General features: G+C 43.1%; 1 protein-coding gene across 3 annotated transcripts; it reads left to right on the top strand.

The window, feature by feature from the left end:
* Nucleotides 1-65: 65 nt before the first annotated feature.
* LOC142575655 (uncharacterized) lies at nucleotides 66-18,989 on the top strand. 3 transcript variants are annotated; one of them, XM_075685186.1, is made up of 14 exons: nucleotides 66-789; nucleotides 872-1,017; nucleotides 2,512-2,718; nucleotides 3,213-3,327; nucleotides 4,867-4,939; nucleotides 8,179-8,292; nucleotides 9,336-9,410; nucleotides 10,590-10,662; nucleotides 10,917-11,003; nucleotides 11,187-11,273; nucleotides 12,397-12,498; nucleotides 14,569-14,658; nucleotides 15,275-15,382; nucleotides 16,263-18,989. In XM_075685186.1, exons 1-14 carry the CDS (start codon nucleotides 785-787, stop codon nucleotides 18,290-18,292), a joined length of 3,312 nt encoding a protein of 1,103 aa, XP_075541301.1. In that variant the 5' UTR covers nucleotides 66-784; the 3' UTR covers nucleotides 18,293-18,989. The 3 variants fall into 3 exon arrangements, with proteins under 3 accessions (XP_075541301.1, XP_075541300.1, XP_075541302.1); XM_075685185.1 differs by having other exon boundaries at nucleotides 872-1,020; XM_075685187.1 differs by lacking the exon at nucleotides 14,569-14,658 and having other exon boundaries at nucleotides 872-1,020.
* The last annotated feature ends 535 nt before the right edge of the window (nucleotides 18,990-19,524 follow it).

The raw sequence follows: 19,524 nt of genomic DNA, 5'->3' as shown, positions 1-19,524 counted from the left end.
TGTCGTCGACCTAATTGAGAAATATCAGCTAATTGATTGCTTTAAGAGTGTTTTTCACAGCGTAGACTCATATACTAAATACACAAGCCTTCGGTTGGCCCAGAAAACAAATGCGTTAACTTGACTGTCAACGCCAGTCGACTTCCGTTTTTGCGTCACGATAAAGGGCGCGATTTACGAGCGAGCGCGAAAAACATAATAAAAGCGCATATTCTTTAGATTTCGACAAATCAACTAATTGTATAGCTTTCTTAATGACCTATTACAATGCCCGGTCGTCATTTCACTGAAAGAATTCATTTCAATTTACGCAGCTGTTTCTTTTTTGTTTAATTTGCCGAGTACTGAGCACGAGCGCGTCGCGCGAGAACTGCAGCAGACGACGCGAACTTCTTTTACTTCATCCAGACGCTACGTCAATTCAAACGCGCAGACGAGCTCTACGAACGCGACTAATTGAGCGGAAAAACGCCACCAGCGAACATTTTTTAGTCGGTGCAAGGCGAACTAAAACGACAAATCAGGTTAAAATTTTCGTACAGCAGACGATAATCAGCGACAGCCAGAAACCGCCAGATCGCCATTTTTGGTCGTCGCGTCGCAACATCAGCGGGACATTTGCTGCGAGTTATTTCTGAGAAAGGTTATCACTTGTCTATTTTTTTTTTCGAGCTTAAAGACAAAGGCCTCGACGAGCGCAGTTTATTTACCTACATCGCTGTCCATAAGTGTAACACGTTCACTCTAAAAGGGCGCACCGAACGTGCGAACGCAGTGGCCCGATATGAGGTAGAGTCTCGTACTTCCTTTTGGACTTATAGCCGAAACTTTGCAACTATTTTGTTATGTTTTGTCTTTTCAATCTTCTCAGAGGAGACGGTGAGACCGGACAAGCGACGCCGCAGAGAGGTTCGACGCGCGGGATTCTCCCGCCAGTGCCTGGAGCCCCGGTGAAGAAACGGAACCGCTGCCAATCCGCCAAAGGGACGCTGAAGCCTAAGAGGCTTGTCTACAATGGTGGTAAAATTAGACACATTATCCGCTTGCGCAGTTCCTTCATATATTCATAGAATATAGCGATCGTGAATGGGCATAACCCAACTGGAATATTCATATATTTATATGCATGGATCTCTCGGTCTTCAACTATTAGATCAGCTCCTGCAGGAACAACACCAGCCATATAACAGATACATAAACAAGTTAATCTATATCTACTTTCAAGCACATGTATAGAATTCATGGTTTATTATATGTTCTGCCTCACCAAGTCGTGCAACCATGGGGAAGAAAAAGAACATTTGAAATAACTATAATAGTTTCAGAATAAGAGGAAAATTTAAGAAATTGCAAGTACAGATTTATGCCCACTCAAATTGTACGCACTCGAGTTGTACAAGGATGTTTTACATAATCCTAATTTCAGAGTGAAAAAAATACTACCAAATAATTACTATAGGAGTGTGACAAGCGTGCTTTTTAGTGACAAACGACTGCAGTCATCCTACATGTAATTGTTTTCAATGCTGCAATGTTTCACGAGATTACATGACCAATTCTTATTTTCACAGACACACTAATAAGGGTCATGCATTTAGTTATGGATTTGCATTTCAGTTGGACATAAATATTCCACTTCATACTGACATTGTCACAGCTCCAACTGTTGCAATATTGTCCTAGTACAATATTACAGGGTACAGGTGTACAGAATGGAAGCGAGGATCGAGTCACAATTAGCTATGCACAATAACCTTTGCCTCCTCACATATGCATTGAAATATATTTATTTCATCATTGGGCAAGTTGGTTGGACAAGCGCTTTCTAGCATGAAGTTGGGAGAAATAAACTAGACAAGACAGCACTGTCTAGAGGTAATCTAGACAGTGCTCTGAATATACAATAATAAAGGCAAGAGATATATATGACCTTGGTGGTCTGTGCTTCAGTGTGGCTCCTGTGTCAGTGTCAAAAAGAAAGGGAAGGGAGAGTGAGAGAGACTTGAGTCTTCTATTTAGACATGTGTCACATATTGTAAGATGCATCAAAGCTAGGCGTCCTTTCCAAAGTCATTCTTCATTTATCTGGTTATGGCATATATATTCTGCAGGATCAAACAATAAACCAGTGCTCTATCTTGCCCCCAGATTATTCATTTCTCCCATCTTTCCAGTCAAAGCAAGGCTAAGTTTCGGTTATTTGCTGTTGAAAGGTGCACACAGGTTTGCTAATCAAAATCTACAAAGTCGCTATTATGTACCACTTCTATAGTCTCGTCACATCCTGCCAATAGATTTGCACATCTCGCATGCCATCTGTAGTTCTGGGTGTGGAACTAGAATCATACCATGATGATCAAGCATTCCTTAATGGAGCAGCATGCATAATCAAGCTTCCCTGATGATGGGTCACAATTTAGTACTAATACAAGTACCATTTGGCTCTTCCAACCATAGTGCAACGTTTAAAGAATTACCCTGTGTCTGAAATCATCTTTTGTCTCCACACAGTGTCTCAAACAGAGGAGGGCACCCAAGGCACAAGTGAATGCCTTGGCTCCAGCCAAGAGATGCAAGAGCTACTTGAAGCTAGGATCAACACTGTTGAGGGAACCTGGGTGCAATGCGATAACCCGGAGTGCAGCAAGTGGCGGTACCTTGCCGATGTCATCGACCCCAGTGAGCTACCTCAGAAGTGGTTTTGCTCCATGAACAGCGGTATGCACGAGGTTTCTGCCCTTGAAAACAAATAGCACAGAATACTGACTGAAACAGTGAGAGGTGGCCGCAGTGTGATTCACTGAAAACTTCAGTAGATGCAGAGAAGGTGACTAGGAGGGGAGAGAGAGGAAGAGAGAGAGAGGGGGGGCAGCCTGTGCAGTATCTTGTTTGCACTTAAAAAAAAGCCTGCAATACAGATTTTGTTTGGCGTCACAAAATTTGTAAAAATGTGTGCAAGTATAGAAGTGGAGCAGAATGTATCTAAGTGGACAAGTGGATTAAGGAAATAACTCATATACTCAATAAGGCTCTTTCCGATGTGCAATCATTACAAGGGCTAGCTACTCTGAACAAAAATTATCTGTATGACAGTATCAGTATATGAGTCTGAGTTCAGTTTGCAAAAGTGCACCATAAACATGTAGGCTTTACATGACTTCATTGCACAAATTTTTTACCTTACTTTTGCACCTTGCTGCACTTTTTGGCAGATCCGAAACACAACACCTGTGAAGCGGAGGAAGATGATCAGCCCGATGATGACTTGCTGGAAGCAAAGTACTTTGTTGGCTCGATAGTCTGGGCCAAAGTAAACACGTATCCATGGTAAGATCGTTATGCAATAAGGAAGGCACCAGTAGAGGCAGTCAACCACCTTACCAGTGTCCTTAAAGACAAATGCACTGTTTCCTTAGGCAACTACTTAATGCACAACAAGTTGCCTTTAACCTTGCCCTTGTTAAGAAAGGCAGTTTTTACAGAAAAAGTTCAAGCACATGACTGGAAGTTATATAGCTCACTGAAGATATGTGCCTATACTCAAAAAAGAGAGAGATTCGCAGGAAGATAGACACATGAAGTGACCAACAGTGGTTGAACAAGGAATGTAGCCAGAGCCATAGTTTTGACCAGTGGACTTGTCTTCCCCACACTTTGACAAAGACGAGGCCCCTTGTTGAAATGTTGGCTCCAGCGACACACCTTGTTTGACCACTGTTGATAATTATAGGAAATATGGCTGCATTCGGGCATGTACCATCTTACCCTTTCCTTTTGTATGGATGAACTGTTTGGCATTGTATTAAGGTTCATGTTTGTTATAATCAAGGCGGAAGCTATGTTCAACAGGCTCAGCTCACCCTAAACTGCAGGAGTTGCACTAAAGAATGAATTGTCCAAACCAAATGCAACAACTCAAAACAAGAGGCTGCTGTTTGCAAGCAGCCGAGGACAATAGAACGACTTTTACATTGAGCTACTTACTCAAGTGACAACTGAAACCAACTGCACCCTCAGATGAAATTTAGTAAAGAGGGTTCTGCACTTCTAGCACTCATATTTGAGTTGTCCAATTGATCATTCATTAGTCTGCATAGTGTATGAGAAAATAAAGAAACACACACAAAGCGCTTACAGTGCTTCTCCAAGCTCAGAGCCATGGAGGAGCTATAATTGCTTTTAGCTGCCTGAGCCCTATCAACAGCTTGAACTTGTAATGTGTATAATTAAAGAAAATGGCTAGGAGAGCTGGACTTAATTATCACACAAAAAGTATTTGCATAAATATTTAGCACCAATGCCTCTCTACTTTTCTTCTGCCATTATACTGACCAAATGTGCGTACCTTTGTGAGCCCCATCTCACTCATGGTACTGCACCATGGAGAGACAGCCAGTGAGGTAATGACAGACCTGCCCAGAGGCGATGTTGATGTCTGACATTAGGTACAGAGTTATGTCAGAAGAGATAAATGAAAAACAAAAGAAATGACAGACTTGCAGTTTGCCATACAAGTTGCAGTTTGCTGTAGACAAGGCAAGGAAGCCCTCCAAAATGACATTACCTTGGGGCAGTTTGTGATCATCACAACTCGACATACCGAGAGCAGATGGTGCTCCATCATTGTCTGTCTTCTTTTTCATGGTGTTCTTCTGCGCTCAGTGTGTTAAACTGTGTGAGGAAACCTTACACGCTGTAAATGCTGACCAAGACCATGAAAGTTGCAGATTTTCTGCTGCCATTTGCACATGTATGCTGCCTGCCCTCATAAACTTTACTCACTACAATACAGATTAGCTCGACTCACTCTCTTCTTGAACACTTTTAGAACTGGGCGACTGACTTCCTTTTCGTCGTTATTACTAGGTGGCCTGCCATGATTGATGATGATCCAGACTTGGGTGTCTATGAATGGAGGGAAGGCAAACATAACTTGCCGGTAAGTGCACAGCTTTATTTTACGACAAGCATAACATAGTGCTGCAAGTACATGCATCATTTGAAAATGCAACACTATGACAGTTCACCAATGTTTATCACTAAGCAACTGTGCCCGCAATACACCAGCAGTGTATCAAACTATTGACTGAACAGAACAAGCTATATTGCATTGTTTGACATACTTATAGCGCTAAAGATATGGAAGCACATAACATGAAAAAGACAGGATGTGCGCTCAACATCAACCTGCCTATCTTCTTCCTCCAGTGTGCTTCTGTTACTCCAGTGTTAGAGATAAGTCAAACTACTCCAACCAACTAGCCCAGCTTTATGCCTTAACTACTAATCTATTGCACATTCCAAGAAACACAAAGAAAAAAAAAAAGCCTCTGAAAGGCCGAACTATACTGATCCGGCCAGCACAGAGACTGGTATTTAGAGATGTGAAAATTAACACAAGTTTTTTTTTTTTTTTCATTGAAATTTATCACACAGGCATTTATTACATCACACTTGCAGAAAGTATGTACTGAGGTATGCGACATTACGAGTGCAGAAAATGTGCTGTGGAAACAATGGTTAACATCACTTAGCTCTGCTCGAATCATGAGCAAGTAAGTTGTCATCAGAGGCGACTGGCGAGACAGCAGTGCCTTTGAGCCACTTGATTTAATCAAGTGTTTGCAATGCGTGCATTTACAGGGAAGGGAAAACACAAAAGCAAGAACATGAGACGCTCGCTGTGCATAGGCGTACTTACCAAAGGAGGGAGGGAGAGAGGAGAAAGGGAGGGAAGGGAAGCACTTGCCTATCCCACTGTCAAGGGATGGGGTGGGAAAACTAAGCCATTTGCCCCTCCCCCTTGAAAGTGGATACTGTTGGCTGCGCACACAGGCAAATCGAACAAAACAACAGCTGAGGCAAAGTTTCTTTTCAGAATGGTAACCACCTAAATATTGCTTTCTTTTATTACGTATCCCCTTCTTAAGTGGGCAACAAGGATTGTCTTTTGAGCCTAGCCTCAACGCACTGTAGCAGATGATTCTCAGTGGAGTGCACCAAGCATTTACGGGTTACGGTTCTCCGCAGTGCAAGATGCCTGTGGGACACGTCTTGCACATCCCCGTTCCAGAAGAGGCTGCCTCTGGGCAGTCAAAAACAGGTTTCACCTTCCAATGCTTACATCATCCCAAGTTCCTTGGGGCCACCTAACCATCTTTGAAAACAAAATCAGCATTACTTTCTATAATTTACCAGTCTCTAATATGGGTTACTAGTGGAGTTGATAATTTGATTATCTGTTACTGACACTAGCTGTTATTGTTGGAGATAAGTGTTAGTGACACATCTTGCAGCCTCCTTTAAGGCAGTGGTAATATGCAAATTTCAGACACACACGGCAGAGTGAGGAGGCTTGCGGCTTCCTCGGTGAATATCTGGAAACAGTGAATAAATGAATTAGAAAACAGGACCAATGATTTTCGGAAAGTTGCAAACTTAAGAAAAATAACTGCAGCATTGTACAGTCAGCTAATGTTTTCAGGGGGCAAACATTAGCATCTCGGTACGAAACACTCTGGTCATAGGCATTCAATCCTTGTTGGCCATAACGTGAACCTACTCATTCTGGCATTGTTTCTTGATTGCGAGATAGAAACAGATTGGCTGTATAAGCAACATAATTGTGATATTTATTTTGAAACTGTCTTTGTTTATGACGTATGTATCAGCCAACTCACAGTGTGTTCGTGCGACTTTCTCCATAAAAATTATTTATAATATGCTGCACATCATAAAGCACTTCATGAATGACACTACTAAAAGTACTAACATGTGCTGGAAACATCACAGGGATGGCTAGGTCTCGTATGAGTCTGGAAAAAGAAAATTATGAATGGTACTTGGCCATATCAGCTGGAGTATCAAACCTCTCTCTAAAAGAGCCAACAGGGATTCATTCGCAAAAAACTGAAAACTGTCTCTGCAAAAGTTAGGTAGCATAAAAGAGCAAAGCAAATCATTTTCATTATTATTATTATTTTTTTCGCTTTAGCTCTACAGTAGCTTCCATTGAGCTATGTGTATTTCATACATGTTTTCAAAAAGGTTGGTTTATTAAGTGACTTTCTCAAACTTGCTTTGTATGTATGTGACCTAAATTTGATCACCTATCAGGTGCACTATATTAATTTTTTTAATGTACAGCCTCTGCCAGAAGATTGATTCAATGGGCTTAATTTCCCAAAGAAACACTTGGACAATTTAGAGCACCTGTGTATTTTAATGTGCACGTACAACTAAGTACATGAACATTGTATTTCGCTGACAATGTTTTCCCCAGCACAATGCGGCTGCAGCAGTTAGGAACTGAACCCAGAACCTTGTCAGCAGCTGAGCGCCACATTGTCAGGAGTACAAGAGTTGCCAAGTCCTAGCTATATATTGTGTCGCACCCATGAAAATAATGGCCTACAAAGCTCTGGCAAGTGAAGGTGAGTCTGTCCCCTACTCCAGCTAATTCATTCAGTGAAGACTGTGGGGTCTGAAGTGCTCTCGGTAACAAAAAATGCATTACACACAGTGCAATGAAAACACAGAACAGCATTTATTACTTCTTCATACAAGAATACCAGCATACAATAAATGAGTGGGGAAGTTTGACTCGCCACAGAAGGCTAGTGAGCGAGTAATGTTTGCCCTTGCCAGACACCGAAGCCTAAGTAATTTGCATGTGCAGTCTCACGAACAGAGGCATGTTTGAGAGGCATGTCTGTCCATGCTGGTACGTGTCATGCTCTGAAGGTTTTCATGGGATAGTCCCGCAAAGCGCATCAATAAGCACATGGTCAGTCAGCACGTGATGCCATTTTGTAGTTGAAGAGGAAAAAGGAAGTTTTCTTGCATCCAAGTATTTATGCTGTCAGGTCGCACTAGTGTCGAAACACTCATGCCATCTCTTGTCGTACTGCATAGCTACAACAAGGACTCCCTTCACTGCGTGTTCGCCGTGTGGGGAAGCTGGATGCCAGGAGGCATGAGAGCCCTGCGGAAAAAACATCTGGGGCTGCAAAAGTCAAGAGTCCTTACAAGATGCAATAAAAAGCTGGCTAGACATCCTGGAGTCAGCGGGCAGCTGAACCAGCTGGCATACACACATGCTGACCCTTGTTTCTTTCAACAAAGGCTGTGCCATTATCTGCTAGCTAAGTCATTGTTGTTCTTTTTAACCTGTTGCAGACGAGTTACCATGTGACCTTTCTGGACCAAAAGGTGACACGGGCATGGGTTCAGGATAGGTTTTGCGTATCTTTTCGACAGGCAGACAATCACGATGGACCTGCAGGAAACAAGGCAAGTGACATATGTGCTTGATACTGCAAGTGTGCCTGTTCACAATAAATGCAGCAATCATATGGCTTGCTGAAAAATTATAAAACATCTGCCAACTTATGCAGTCCAGCAGCTCTGTGCTTGTTTACTGTGATAGCTGCAGGCTGTCACAGTGGTAACTGTCACCTAGCTTATTCTAGTGAACGCCGCAATATCTTCTCAAGATCGAACAACTTATTCTCTGTGATGCCCACAATGTTGTCCAATATATTACTGCCTGTCGTGGCTATATGACCAAACCTTTCTGACCTCTTCTTCACAGTGCCCATTCAGTACTAGTGCTTGTGTCAATTCACCTTTGTCACCATAACAGTGACTTTTCCTATTTTAATTCGAGGTAGTGCAAACCAGCTGAATGAAACTGCACTTTTGCTGCTATACTTTCACAACAGTTTCCCAGGATAATTTGGTGCACCATTGCCATTTCCCTCATTGCCTTCATCGGTGGGAATTAGGCCCTTGTCCTACCATCTTGTTCACTGCACCTGCAGGAATTACACATATTGCAGAGACTGTGATAGAGGATAACACTCCGGCTTAACACAGTGACTTTTAAAACACAACCCAAAATCAGGCAGCCCATTCTTTGCACCAATAGAGAGTTTTAGTGTGTCCAATATTCCACTAAATGCACGCAGATTGTGTGGAGTAGTGGGTGAGTAAACCCACTACTTCACACAATCGTGAGTGGCCTGCATGGTGAAGCCATGAGTAGCCCACACAGTGCAGTGGCTGCACGATGCAGACCATTCACATTTGTGCCTCTGTTCATTCAGTAAAACACCCTGTCTGCTTGCATTAGTCGAAATAGTTTGTAGTTTGCTTCTGTTGTTTGTAAAGATGACACTGGAGAGATGTCCAAGCACAGTTTCTTGACCGGACATTCTGCACATTCTGTTCTTGTAATTATGTTTTATGGAACCCAAATGAATTTGAACCGCTGAATCTCTCGAGTTCTTTCATGATCAGTAACCTTGTCAGTCACTGTTATGAATTTCCATCAGGTTCCTGGCTACTACAGAAAGATGTATGATGCAGCAGTGGTGACCGCTGAAAAAGCGCTGAAGATGCCCATTGCGGTAAGGACGCTTATGACAGCAGTGTGGGCTTTGCGTCAGTTTATCTATGGAATTCTTTTGTACAAGCACTCATTGATGAGTATAAACACAGTTTCCTAGACCATTGTAGATTAGCTTATGCAGTGTTCAGAAACATTGCTGAACTCTGGGTACTTATATGCTGCTGTACTAATAAGGTAGCTGAGACTTATGGCGAAATAGAATAAGGTTGAGCACCTCTACATGACAGGCTTTTTTGACTTATTGCTTGTGACAGATCTTAGCAAACAGCAACATCATTGAGACTTGTGGGGTTCTCACCCGTGCTCTTGGGACAATAGATCATTGTAGATGAGCTTACGCAGTGTTCGGAAACATTGCTGAACTTTGGGTACTTATATGCTGCTGTACTAATAAGGTAGCTGAGACTTATGGCGAAATAGAATAAGGTTGAGCACCTCTACATGACAGGCTTTTTTGACTTATTGCTTGTGACGGATCTTAGCAAACAGCAACAGCATTGAGACTTGTGGGGTTCTCACCCGTGCTCCTGGGACAAAGGAACGACAATACAGTAGTGCAAACAATCACAAGGGCATTTATTGCACCTTTCATAGATCAATGCCTGCTGGCCGAGTTGCTATATCCACAAAGCATGTCGATGGGCGCGCGACAAATCGCAGAAGACCGACTCACCGCGACCGGATAACGAGGGAATATGTTCGCCCCATGCTGGACACCAACGCTTGGTCGTTCGCGCGGTCACGCGAACGGTGGTGTGTTCGAACGATCGTGTTCGTTCATTCCGGGGTAGGCCTGATCGCGAGACGGTCTCGCAGAAGCACGGATCGGCGCACGCGCAGAACGTCCGCGCCGCTTTCCGAACCCGAGCCGAAGAGGAAGAGCCTTCTTCTTTTTGCGCCCAAGTAACCCCGCCGTTAGGTGGCGTTAGCAGAGCAACACTCGCGCCATCTCTTGTACTACACTGCAAGCATACCGACCGCCGCAGTAAAGCCACGCGACGAAGCCGGATTACAGGAGACGGGAGCTATGCGAGAAAACAACATTTCAGGGGACGCGCGAGAGTCGCGCATCCCCACTGACATACTTTACATTTTTAAAGACTAAGTGTTGCAGGAGAGAAAAAGCTGGAAATGTCCTTTTCCAATGGCAAAATTATATTTTTTTACACCTACACAGGAACGCATCAAGAGCTACTGCTTCTTGAATAGGTACCGAGGCACGCAGAAGAGCTCAGTCCAAGCTCCCAAAGGTACAGTTTATGTCAGTGGTTGTTGCCGCAGGCAAGTGCCACTTGATTCCCCATCTTACTGCTAGATGATGTTCTAGCACACATGAGCTTTGTACCAGTGGTAGTCTGTAACATAAAACTGACCCCTTACGTCTACACTGACTTTTTGGAGCTACTGCATGATCGCCATGCTAGGGATTAAATATTTCAGAGCAACTCTTCACAAAAGTCACCAAAAATACTAAACTCAGTTCCTGGTATATGCACACTTGCAGAGAAGCGTCCTCGCGGGAGACCACGCAAAACCCCTGCACCTGATACACAGCCTGGAAAAGATGCAATGGCTGCAAAGTCAACACAAGGTATGGCATATGAGCAGGCTATGCTAATAATGCATCTACACTGATTTTTGGAGCTACTGCATGAGCACCATGCTAGGGGTTAAATATGTCAGAGCAGCTCTTCACAAAGGTCACCAAAAGCACAGTTCATCAAAAGGTCACCAAAAGTCACCAAAACTCAGTTCCTGGTATGCGTACTTGCAGAGAAGCGTCCTCGTGGGAGACCGCGCAAAATCCTTGCACCTGATGCACCGATTGGCAAAGATGCAAATGCTGCAAAGCCAAGACAAGGTAAGGCACGAGCAAGCTATGCTAATAATGCACCATTCATAGGACAGTGCGAGCTAGACTGTGCAGCAAGCAATAAAAGAAAAATAATGAGATAGACATCAGTGTGATTCAGAGATCAAATGTGGGTACACGACATCCTAGTTGAGATTAAGAGGACGTAGTGGTGTAGGCAGGTCATGTGACTCATGTGATGCATAGAACAGATAACCAGAGTTTTGATAGAGTAACAGACAAGGTTGACAAAAAATTAGGTGGTGTGACGAGATTACGAAATTGGCATATAGCACGAGATCCATGGATTCAGTTTAATGCAAGGCAGCAGGGTAATTGAAGATTGTTGGGCGAAGCCTTTACATTGCAATTAGACTCAAATAGGTTTGCACTGGTTAATGATGACACTTCTTTTAACACTTCATGACTGGCATGTCTGTTCTCTAATGCCTGTGCACCTAGGCAGTAAAAGGCATAAAAGTTCTCCGTGAAATTGCAATGAATTTGTCTTCAGATACTAAGGCTATATCTTGAAAGGCTTCAATATGCCATACTAGTTATGGTCATCAATTGCCTGGTAATACGTACTATATAGCGTTTGCTCATTTAATGCAACATTGCTAAACATAACTCAGTTTAATTTAACTTCGTTTAATTTATAAGACTGTAATTTGTGGCATCTGGGTTCTTTCTCTTTATGAGCTCAGTTTTTATTTTTCCCTTTAACGATATATAGTCGACACCACAAAGCTTATAATTGTCATGTTACAAAACCTTTTCAATTCATTAGTGTTCTCCAGGGCTCATCAAATCGTTCAAGTATTAATTGGAAGCTTCAGCAAAAGTCGACACACCAATTTCCCTGTTCTAAACAGATGCGGAATACACAAATTCTTTCATTAAGCAACCATTCTGCCAAACTCGATGAAGTTTCTTGCAACAGAGCAGGAGAGACTCTAAGTGACCAATAAAACCTGACATTACCAACTCAACAAACATAAAAAGTTTGCTTGCAACATTAGTCGCAAGAGAAAAAAAGAAATTTTAGTGTTACCAGTATGTTTTCCTTTTTACCTTTCTTTTTAACAATGACACTTTTGCTCAGCTTAACACCTGCACAAATGTTTTACAGGAGTGAAACGCCCAAGGGCACAGTTGTGCACAAATCTTCAAGAAGCAAGCAACCAAGCTGAAGAACCGCCTCCAAAGCAGTCGAAGAAAACCGCCGAACAAGGTGAGGGATGGTAGGAAAGTTCTAACTTCGCAAGTTCGTTAAAAAGAGAAAAATTGCTGGGGTCGCTCTTCGGGCTATCATGCATTAATGCATCGAAGCACTCCCCTAGCGTCACATTCTCGGAACCTTCTTGCCAAAGGCCTCCTGCTGAAGGTGCTAACTTCTCTACGGTGCACACGTGTTCGCGTCCGGTAACGACGTACCTTTCTAGAAACAATGTGAAACTGCCATTTTTAGCAGTGAAGCACCTTGAATGCACCACACCACCCTGTGGGAACAGCAATCTTCTGACTTCACACACACGCATACTTTATTCTTGTGGTCACTCTTTTTTTTGTATTTTTTCTACTTGTTCTTCACTCACTATTCTTTTTCTATGTACATTTTCCCTTTAAGAGCTTGTTGCAGGTGTCGTGCCACTCCTGGTGAAAGTGGCCAGATAGCTCTCTTTCTACTCTGATTGTTTTATGAATGCAACAACAACAACAACAACAACAACAACAATAATAATAACAACAACAATAAAGGTAAATGTACAGTCACTGTCGTATTTGTCTTCTCCTGCAAAGGGAACTGGAGATTTCTGGCTGAGGTACCTAGAATATACTGGCTTAACGTGGCTTCCTTACAAAGCAATGGATGTTTGATCCTTAAAGCCCATGTGTGTTCAGATTAGACTGTTACAAAGTACACTGCCCTGGTGATGTCTCACAGCTGTACTACCGCTCTCTACACAAGGGGCAAGCAGTCACAGGTTTCATCGCTGTCACGAAGTTTCTTTAATTTTTCTCTGACAAATTTGTTGCACTGTATTTCTTTGCAAAAATGTTGAAAGTGCATTTGGAAGCATTCAGAAGCAGTCTGAGGAAAATAACTGGTCCCTCATGCTTCACAAGTCAACGTAGGCATGCAATATTAGATTTCCACGTTACCGGCATCCCATTTATTTGTTTGTAAAAAGCTGCATGGTATTTATGTATACTCTTGTTGGATACATAGTGAAACATCTCCCTTTCCTCAACATTATGGCTGTTTAAGGTCTCTCTGCGTTCAGCAATAATACTGCTCATACTGAAATGAACTTCTTATTTCAATATTTTTATTTTAACTACTGTTTTACTATATTATTTTTATGACAGTCTCGAAAAAAATCTGATCATAAAGTATTTAGGCATTCTCTCATTCTTCAAATTGTCAACAGTCAGCATGAAGCATAGATCCTTTCACTGTACCGGCATCACACAAAAATATTTTGTGATGCCCATTGCAAGTCAATGCAACAGGAAAACCACAAAGAGGTCTACATTTGTGGACTTCGATTGAAAATGCTTCCCTTCATGTGTAGTAACACCCTCTTCTTCATTATGTTTTTTATTTGAAACAGATTTTCCCATAGCAGATGGCACAGTCTCACCTTATCGTGAGAATCACTCTAGGAGGTAGACATTATTTGAATGCTAAATTGCAATGCTTGGTTAGCCAATTAACAGCTTAATTGTTCACTTTAGGTTACTGCACATGTCAGATCAAAATCATACAGTAATGAGCGAGGTCAGTTTAGCATAAATTCTATGCTACTGCCAATTTGCAATACTGCATCTCCAAAATGTGCTATGGAACCGCATTTCACTTGGTCTCGTTTAGATTTCTTTTTTTGGGAGGTTCAAGCCGATTTTTCAGAAGTGGTGGCAAGCTCTTGATTTTCCGCATAACGTGCTTGACTTCACTAGTGCTGTACTTCAATCCTGAAACTGCACTAACATGTGTCCTAAGTGCTTATTCAAGAGCTAAAGTTGTAGACCTTTGTTAGTACTCTGGGAGAACACAGACTTGTTGCACAAGTAACGTCTGCTCCTTCAACTAGTCCACATAATCCACCTAAAGAATTGCAAGGTATAATGCTGCAGGCTGTTAAGAAAAATGAGTATGGGTTTAAAAACGAAAACCAATGGTATACTACTTCTTTTAACATCCAGGAGCTGCAAGAGAAAGCATCTGAGATAGAACAAAAGCATTGTTACTAATGAGAAAAGGCCGTGAGAGAATTAAAATGTCCATTTACCAATGCAGGAAAGATAACTCCACATGGTAGACCATGCGAACTGAATGCACCGCCCACACTGCCCTGCACAGAAGCAGTCACCTCAGTAGTGAACCAAGGTAAAAAACGGAGCAACACAGCTATTGCACTGGTGATTGCAGGCATTGTCAACTGCATGTTCAATGCTTTGGATGTTTTGCAGCTTATCCACAAGCACTAATCGTTAAAGTTGCTAAAGCAGAAGGCTGCAGGTGCTAGTACATTTTGCCACAAAGAGCTATCATAAGCTAGAAACGCTATTTAGTGATGAGCCATTGAAATGACCAAATAAATGCAGCACAAAATTCCTTTGAAATGATGATGTTAGAAGGCCAATTTAATGTTACGATGTTATGTCTGCACAAGCCATGATATATACAAAATGTAGTGACGTTGCTGCTTGCAACTAAAAGAAAATTAGGTGTACCATTGGGCTGGGATGTAACATGAATGCACGGGATGAAATGCATGCTCTTACGCTAAGCCACAGAAATTTTTGCCCGCCACGACATAGCACTAATGCGCAAACGTCGAGTGTGCATTGTGCACGATATTTCATCGTACTGCTTCTTCACAAAATTAAATGCATAATCACAAAGAACGCTTAAAAATTTGCTTTTGCTTCATTAAAATGAATTGCTATACGTGCCCACCTTTGCGGATTGTTTCACTGACTGGCCGTATTTTGTTGCACAGACGTGAAACGCCCGAGAGGAAGGCCACGCAAAATCCTTCCCAGTGAAAGCGATAAGTCTGAACATCCACGCCCAAAGAAGCCAAAGCTAAAGGCATGCTCAAAACAAGGTGAGAGCATGAAAGGCTGTCAGGACAGCTTGGTTATTTAAGACAAGCATGCCCACACTACTTTCTACCAGCATCTTGTTTCAGTGCATTTAGTGTATGCAAGGAAGACACCCTCTTTTTTTCCCCCAGGCCTAGTCTAGCTATTTCGATAAGCATCGAGTCCTTTAAGTGTGTTACCAAAAGCTGACACATTGGCGTCTTTAACAGTAGCTGGAACTCGGGAGTCACATTGCTCTGCAGTGGCAAAAATGTGCTGAATCACTTTGCTTGCATCTGACACATGCGCCCATGTTTGTGAATCTAACATCAGCAGCATAAAAATAATCCCCTCCTGTACAAAGTAATTAGCTGAAGCATGAACAAAGGTAAAAAAGAACCACAGGATAACACCTGACTATGCTATTGCTATAAGAAATCATTAAAATCCTGAGCAATGATGCTAGCAAGCCCAATTCTTGTGCCACCAAAACTTGCTTTTCAAACAGTTACTATGGCAAAAGTGCAATGTGGACATGTCTGTAAAAATTTTATAGGAACACTCAAGAAAAAAAGTAATTTGAACTGTATCAATAACCTAATTTACCTTTATGCAACACCAACAAAGCCATTCTTACTGTGAGAGCAGACTTGATAAGCCAGAAAAGACACAAAAATGACAGATAAGTGGAGTTCCTGAGAGTTCTGCCTCACTGTTCCCACAACAGCTCACCATGACGTCATGCATTTTGATGCACGACGTCGTGCCCTCGAGCTTAGTAGCACGACACCATAGCCACTACGCCACCACTGAGGGTCACTCTAAACTGATCTATTGTTCATTTAAGGTAGACACCAGTCATATACAGAGGCATGCAGTCTGACATCTACAAATGTTTTTCAGTCCTGGAACTCGAGCGTGAAAAGATGGAGCCCGGTGATTACAAGAAAGCGTGTGCAAACCTGGCAGCATCCGCAAAGTGTACTTCAAAGCAACCAGCAAAAGGCAAGCTGTCTGCAATTCTATCCAAGAGAAGAATTGAAGAAACCAAACAAGGGCAAACTTGCGAAAATAGATCCAATACAAACCAGAGTATCACGACTGCTTCCTCAATTCTGACAGCAACAACAGCTTCAGGCAAGACCAAAGACAAAGTACACGATGTTGGCATGACAGCGTCACAGAGGAACGCAGAACACAAAACCCAAAGCGAAGATGCTGGAGCGGCCTCTGAGCAATCTCTTTTCACATCTTCAACGGATCATGAAAGCCCCGAATCAATGGCAGCTATGGCATACCCACAGCCCACCAAGAAACCAGGATGTGCAATCAAGATGTTCGCCATCCCAAATCCTGTCGAGAAGAAAGATAAGGACTTGGCAGTTTGTGCAGGAGTGCCTCCAGAGAGCGTGACAGAGAGCGACGGTGTGAAGCTACGAATAGACACTGTGCTTACTCATGCTCCCCCAGATAAAGCCACCATGGAAGTTGAACCTGGCAGTGACAAGTCACCTGCCAGAACCAAAGCCGATTGTGCCAAGCCGCTCGTGCCTCAACGAGATTCGACAGAGGCACAATTTGTCCTCTCTATTCCATCGTTCGACAGCGCAGAGGCTCAGCCCGAATGCTATGATGTCAATTCTCTGATTGAATTCCTCGACGATGACAGGGTGGTTGGCAACAAGCCAATGCTTGGCTCTCTGAACAAGCCTGGTAGGAACACTGATGCAAGTAAGCCGAATCAATTGCTGCTGCCATTTGATCCTATGGATATAGAGCCTCCAATGGATACTCTCCCAATTGAAGAGTCCATGGATGCGTCTAGGTGCGACTCAAGTGATACAAGTCAGCCATGGCAGCCACCACCCGTGGCATTGAGGACAACACCCAAGGTGGCCCTTATTGAACAGCCAACGCAGAGGGCCAGCAGTGGTACAGAAGTGCAAGCGGTGGTTCTGTCAGGAACAGGACCCCAGTCAAACCATCGAGTTGAAGAGCTGGATGAGGTTTCAGCTGGGGCAGCAAAAGCCAGAAGTGTCAAGACTACCTCGAAGGCCAGCACTCCAGCTGGCAAGCAATCCGCTATCAGCAAGGTCAAGCCCATCCATTTGAGCAATAATGAGGACACCGCAGCTGTGGTCTGGAACAAGAGCAGCAGCAGCAGTAGTCCTGAAACCAGCACAAGCGAACAAGAGGTTGACAAAGTGAAGGAAGCGGCTGTAATCGAAGACAAAGAGAACCACACGTCACCATCTGCCATTGCCCAAAACACAGCTCCAGCAAAGAAAGGGAAGGCAATATCCAAGCCAAACCGTGCACTGCACGAGATGGTGCCGCCAAAAGCACCCCTTGCGAAGAAGTCAGGTTTCAAGGTCCCAACGAAAGAAGTAACCTCGAAAGCAGAAGCAAAGATTTTGGAAGCTGCTGCACTAGTGAATGGAGGTCTGCCAAGGGCAAGCACCAGCAAAGTGGCCAAGGCGAAGCTGCAAGCTTCACTGGCAAACCTGAGTGGAGCTAACTCGAAAGCTAGTTCCAGCAAAGCAACTGAGGCAAAGCCACAAGCCGTGACAGCAGATGTGAATGCGACTCACTCCGAGGCTGGTAGCAGCAAAGCCGCTGAGGTTAACCTGCAGCCTGCCCTATCGCACACGAACGGAGTGCAGTCAAGGGCAAGCACCAGCACGTTGTCAGCTGACACAAATACACCAGTTGCACTGGTGAACACAGATGAAGCTCAGCCGAAGTTGACCACCGGCAGCATGGCGGACTCGGAGGACAGTGACTTTGAGTCACTCTCAAACACACAGGACCTCACGTTTGAGGACACACTGTCTTCAATTTCCCAGAGCTTAGAAATGAGTCAGGAAGAGGATTCAGACTTTGCTAGCTTGGAAGGCATAGACGGCTCACAATCGTTTGACATGGAAGAGTAGAACAGTGCAACTTTTGTTGTTTGTTGCTTCACGCTTTTTTCCTCAAGAGTAATGCGTTGTTACGCTGTCTGGAGCCAAGTCGTATCCAAGCGACTACTGTTTAACGAGATGCCCACCCTAACGAACAATCTGTCAACTCAAGTTGATCTGACAATGGTGACAGCAGCACCAAAAATTTTTGAGCGCATTCTACGCCGATTACCCTGGGCCAACTGTGACTCAAGTTAGCCCGACGACTAAAGGTCATTCACAGCACATGGGAAGTGTTACACATTTATTTCTTGAAAATGACTTTATTGTTTCTCAGAGTTAATGTTTCTTTCCTTAGATTTTTTCATTGCCTGGAGTCAAGCTGTGCCCAGTTGTCAGCTAGCCAGGACACGCACAGAAATGCCGCTGCCAAGTTAAGGTCTGACAAAGTCACGAGTCAACAAGTTTATTGCCTGCATGACCAACACCTCTCTAGGCCTGCCCCAGTCATGTTCTGGTCCAAGCCCATTCTAGTCTGGTATTCTTGCATCATCTGTAGTAGAATTGGCAAGACTTGCGAAGACCTGGACTTTCAGCAGAAGACGCATGCTCATCGGTTTAGAGTATATTTTGTTACAAGCAGTTATCCTCAAGAGAACCTGCATTTTGTTTAAGCATTATACTGTTATTCAAAATTGTATTGAAATAAAGTAAAGGCATTGTTGCATTCTAGTGCCCTTGATTGAATTTCTGCATTGTGGAATGGGGTACTTTTGCAGTGTCGTGTAACAAAGCCAGTGGTGTACCAAAAGAAATGTTCACTGTTATTTGACTAAAGAAAAAAAAAAAAATGTGAGAACCTGTAACGATTTTGCAACCTTGGTTTGACAAAGTTAGCGAGTCGTACTTCAGTAAATTCAGCAACAGTGCAAAACAGAAACGGACAAAGAACGCAAAGAACACATACGACAGGATGTACGATAGGAACTGCTTTTTCTGGCCAAATCTCTGTGTATGTCTTTAGGTGAATACGTGCTGTTCATAGTTCATTAATGCTTTGCTGTTTATTCTTTGTAGCGAGTGTGTTCAAAGAAATCACGCGACTGTTGGCAGCATTTAAAAAGCAATATTTTTGACCTAAATAAACTTGGTTGAAAGTTGGCACTTGTCCAGTCAAAATGTTCTTTATCAGCATATGTTTTATGCCATCACTTTTTTGCATTCGACTTGACAACTTTCAAAAGCAGAGAAAAGAAATAAGG

Source organism: Dermacentor variabilis, chromosome 3 (assembly GCF_050947875.1).
Source record: "Dermacentor variabilis isolate Ectoservices chromosome 3, ASM5094787v1, whole genome shotgun sequence".
Lineage (NCBI taxonomy): Eukaryota > Metazoa > Arthropoda > Arachnida > Ixodida > Ixodidae > Dermacentor > Dermacentor variabilis.
The sequence above is the reverse complement of the archived record's forward strand: the minus strand, read 5'-3'. Positions and strand labels throughout refer to the sequence as shown.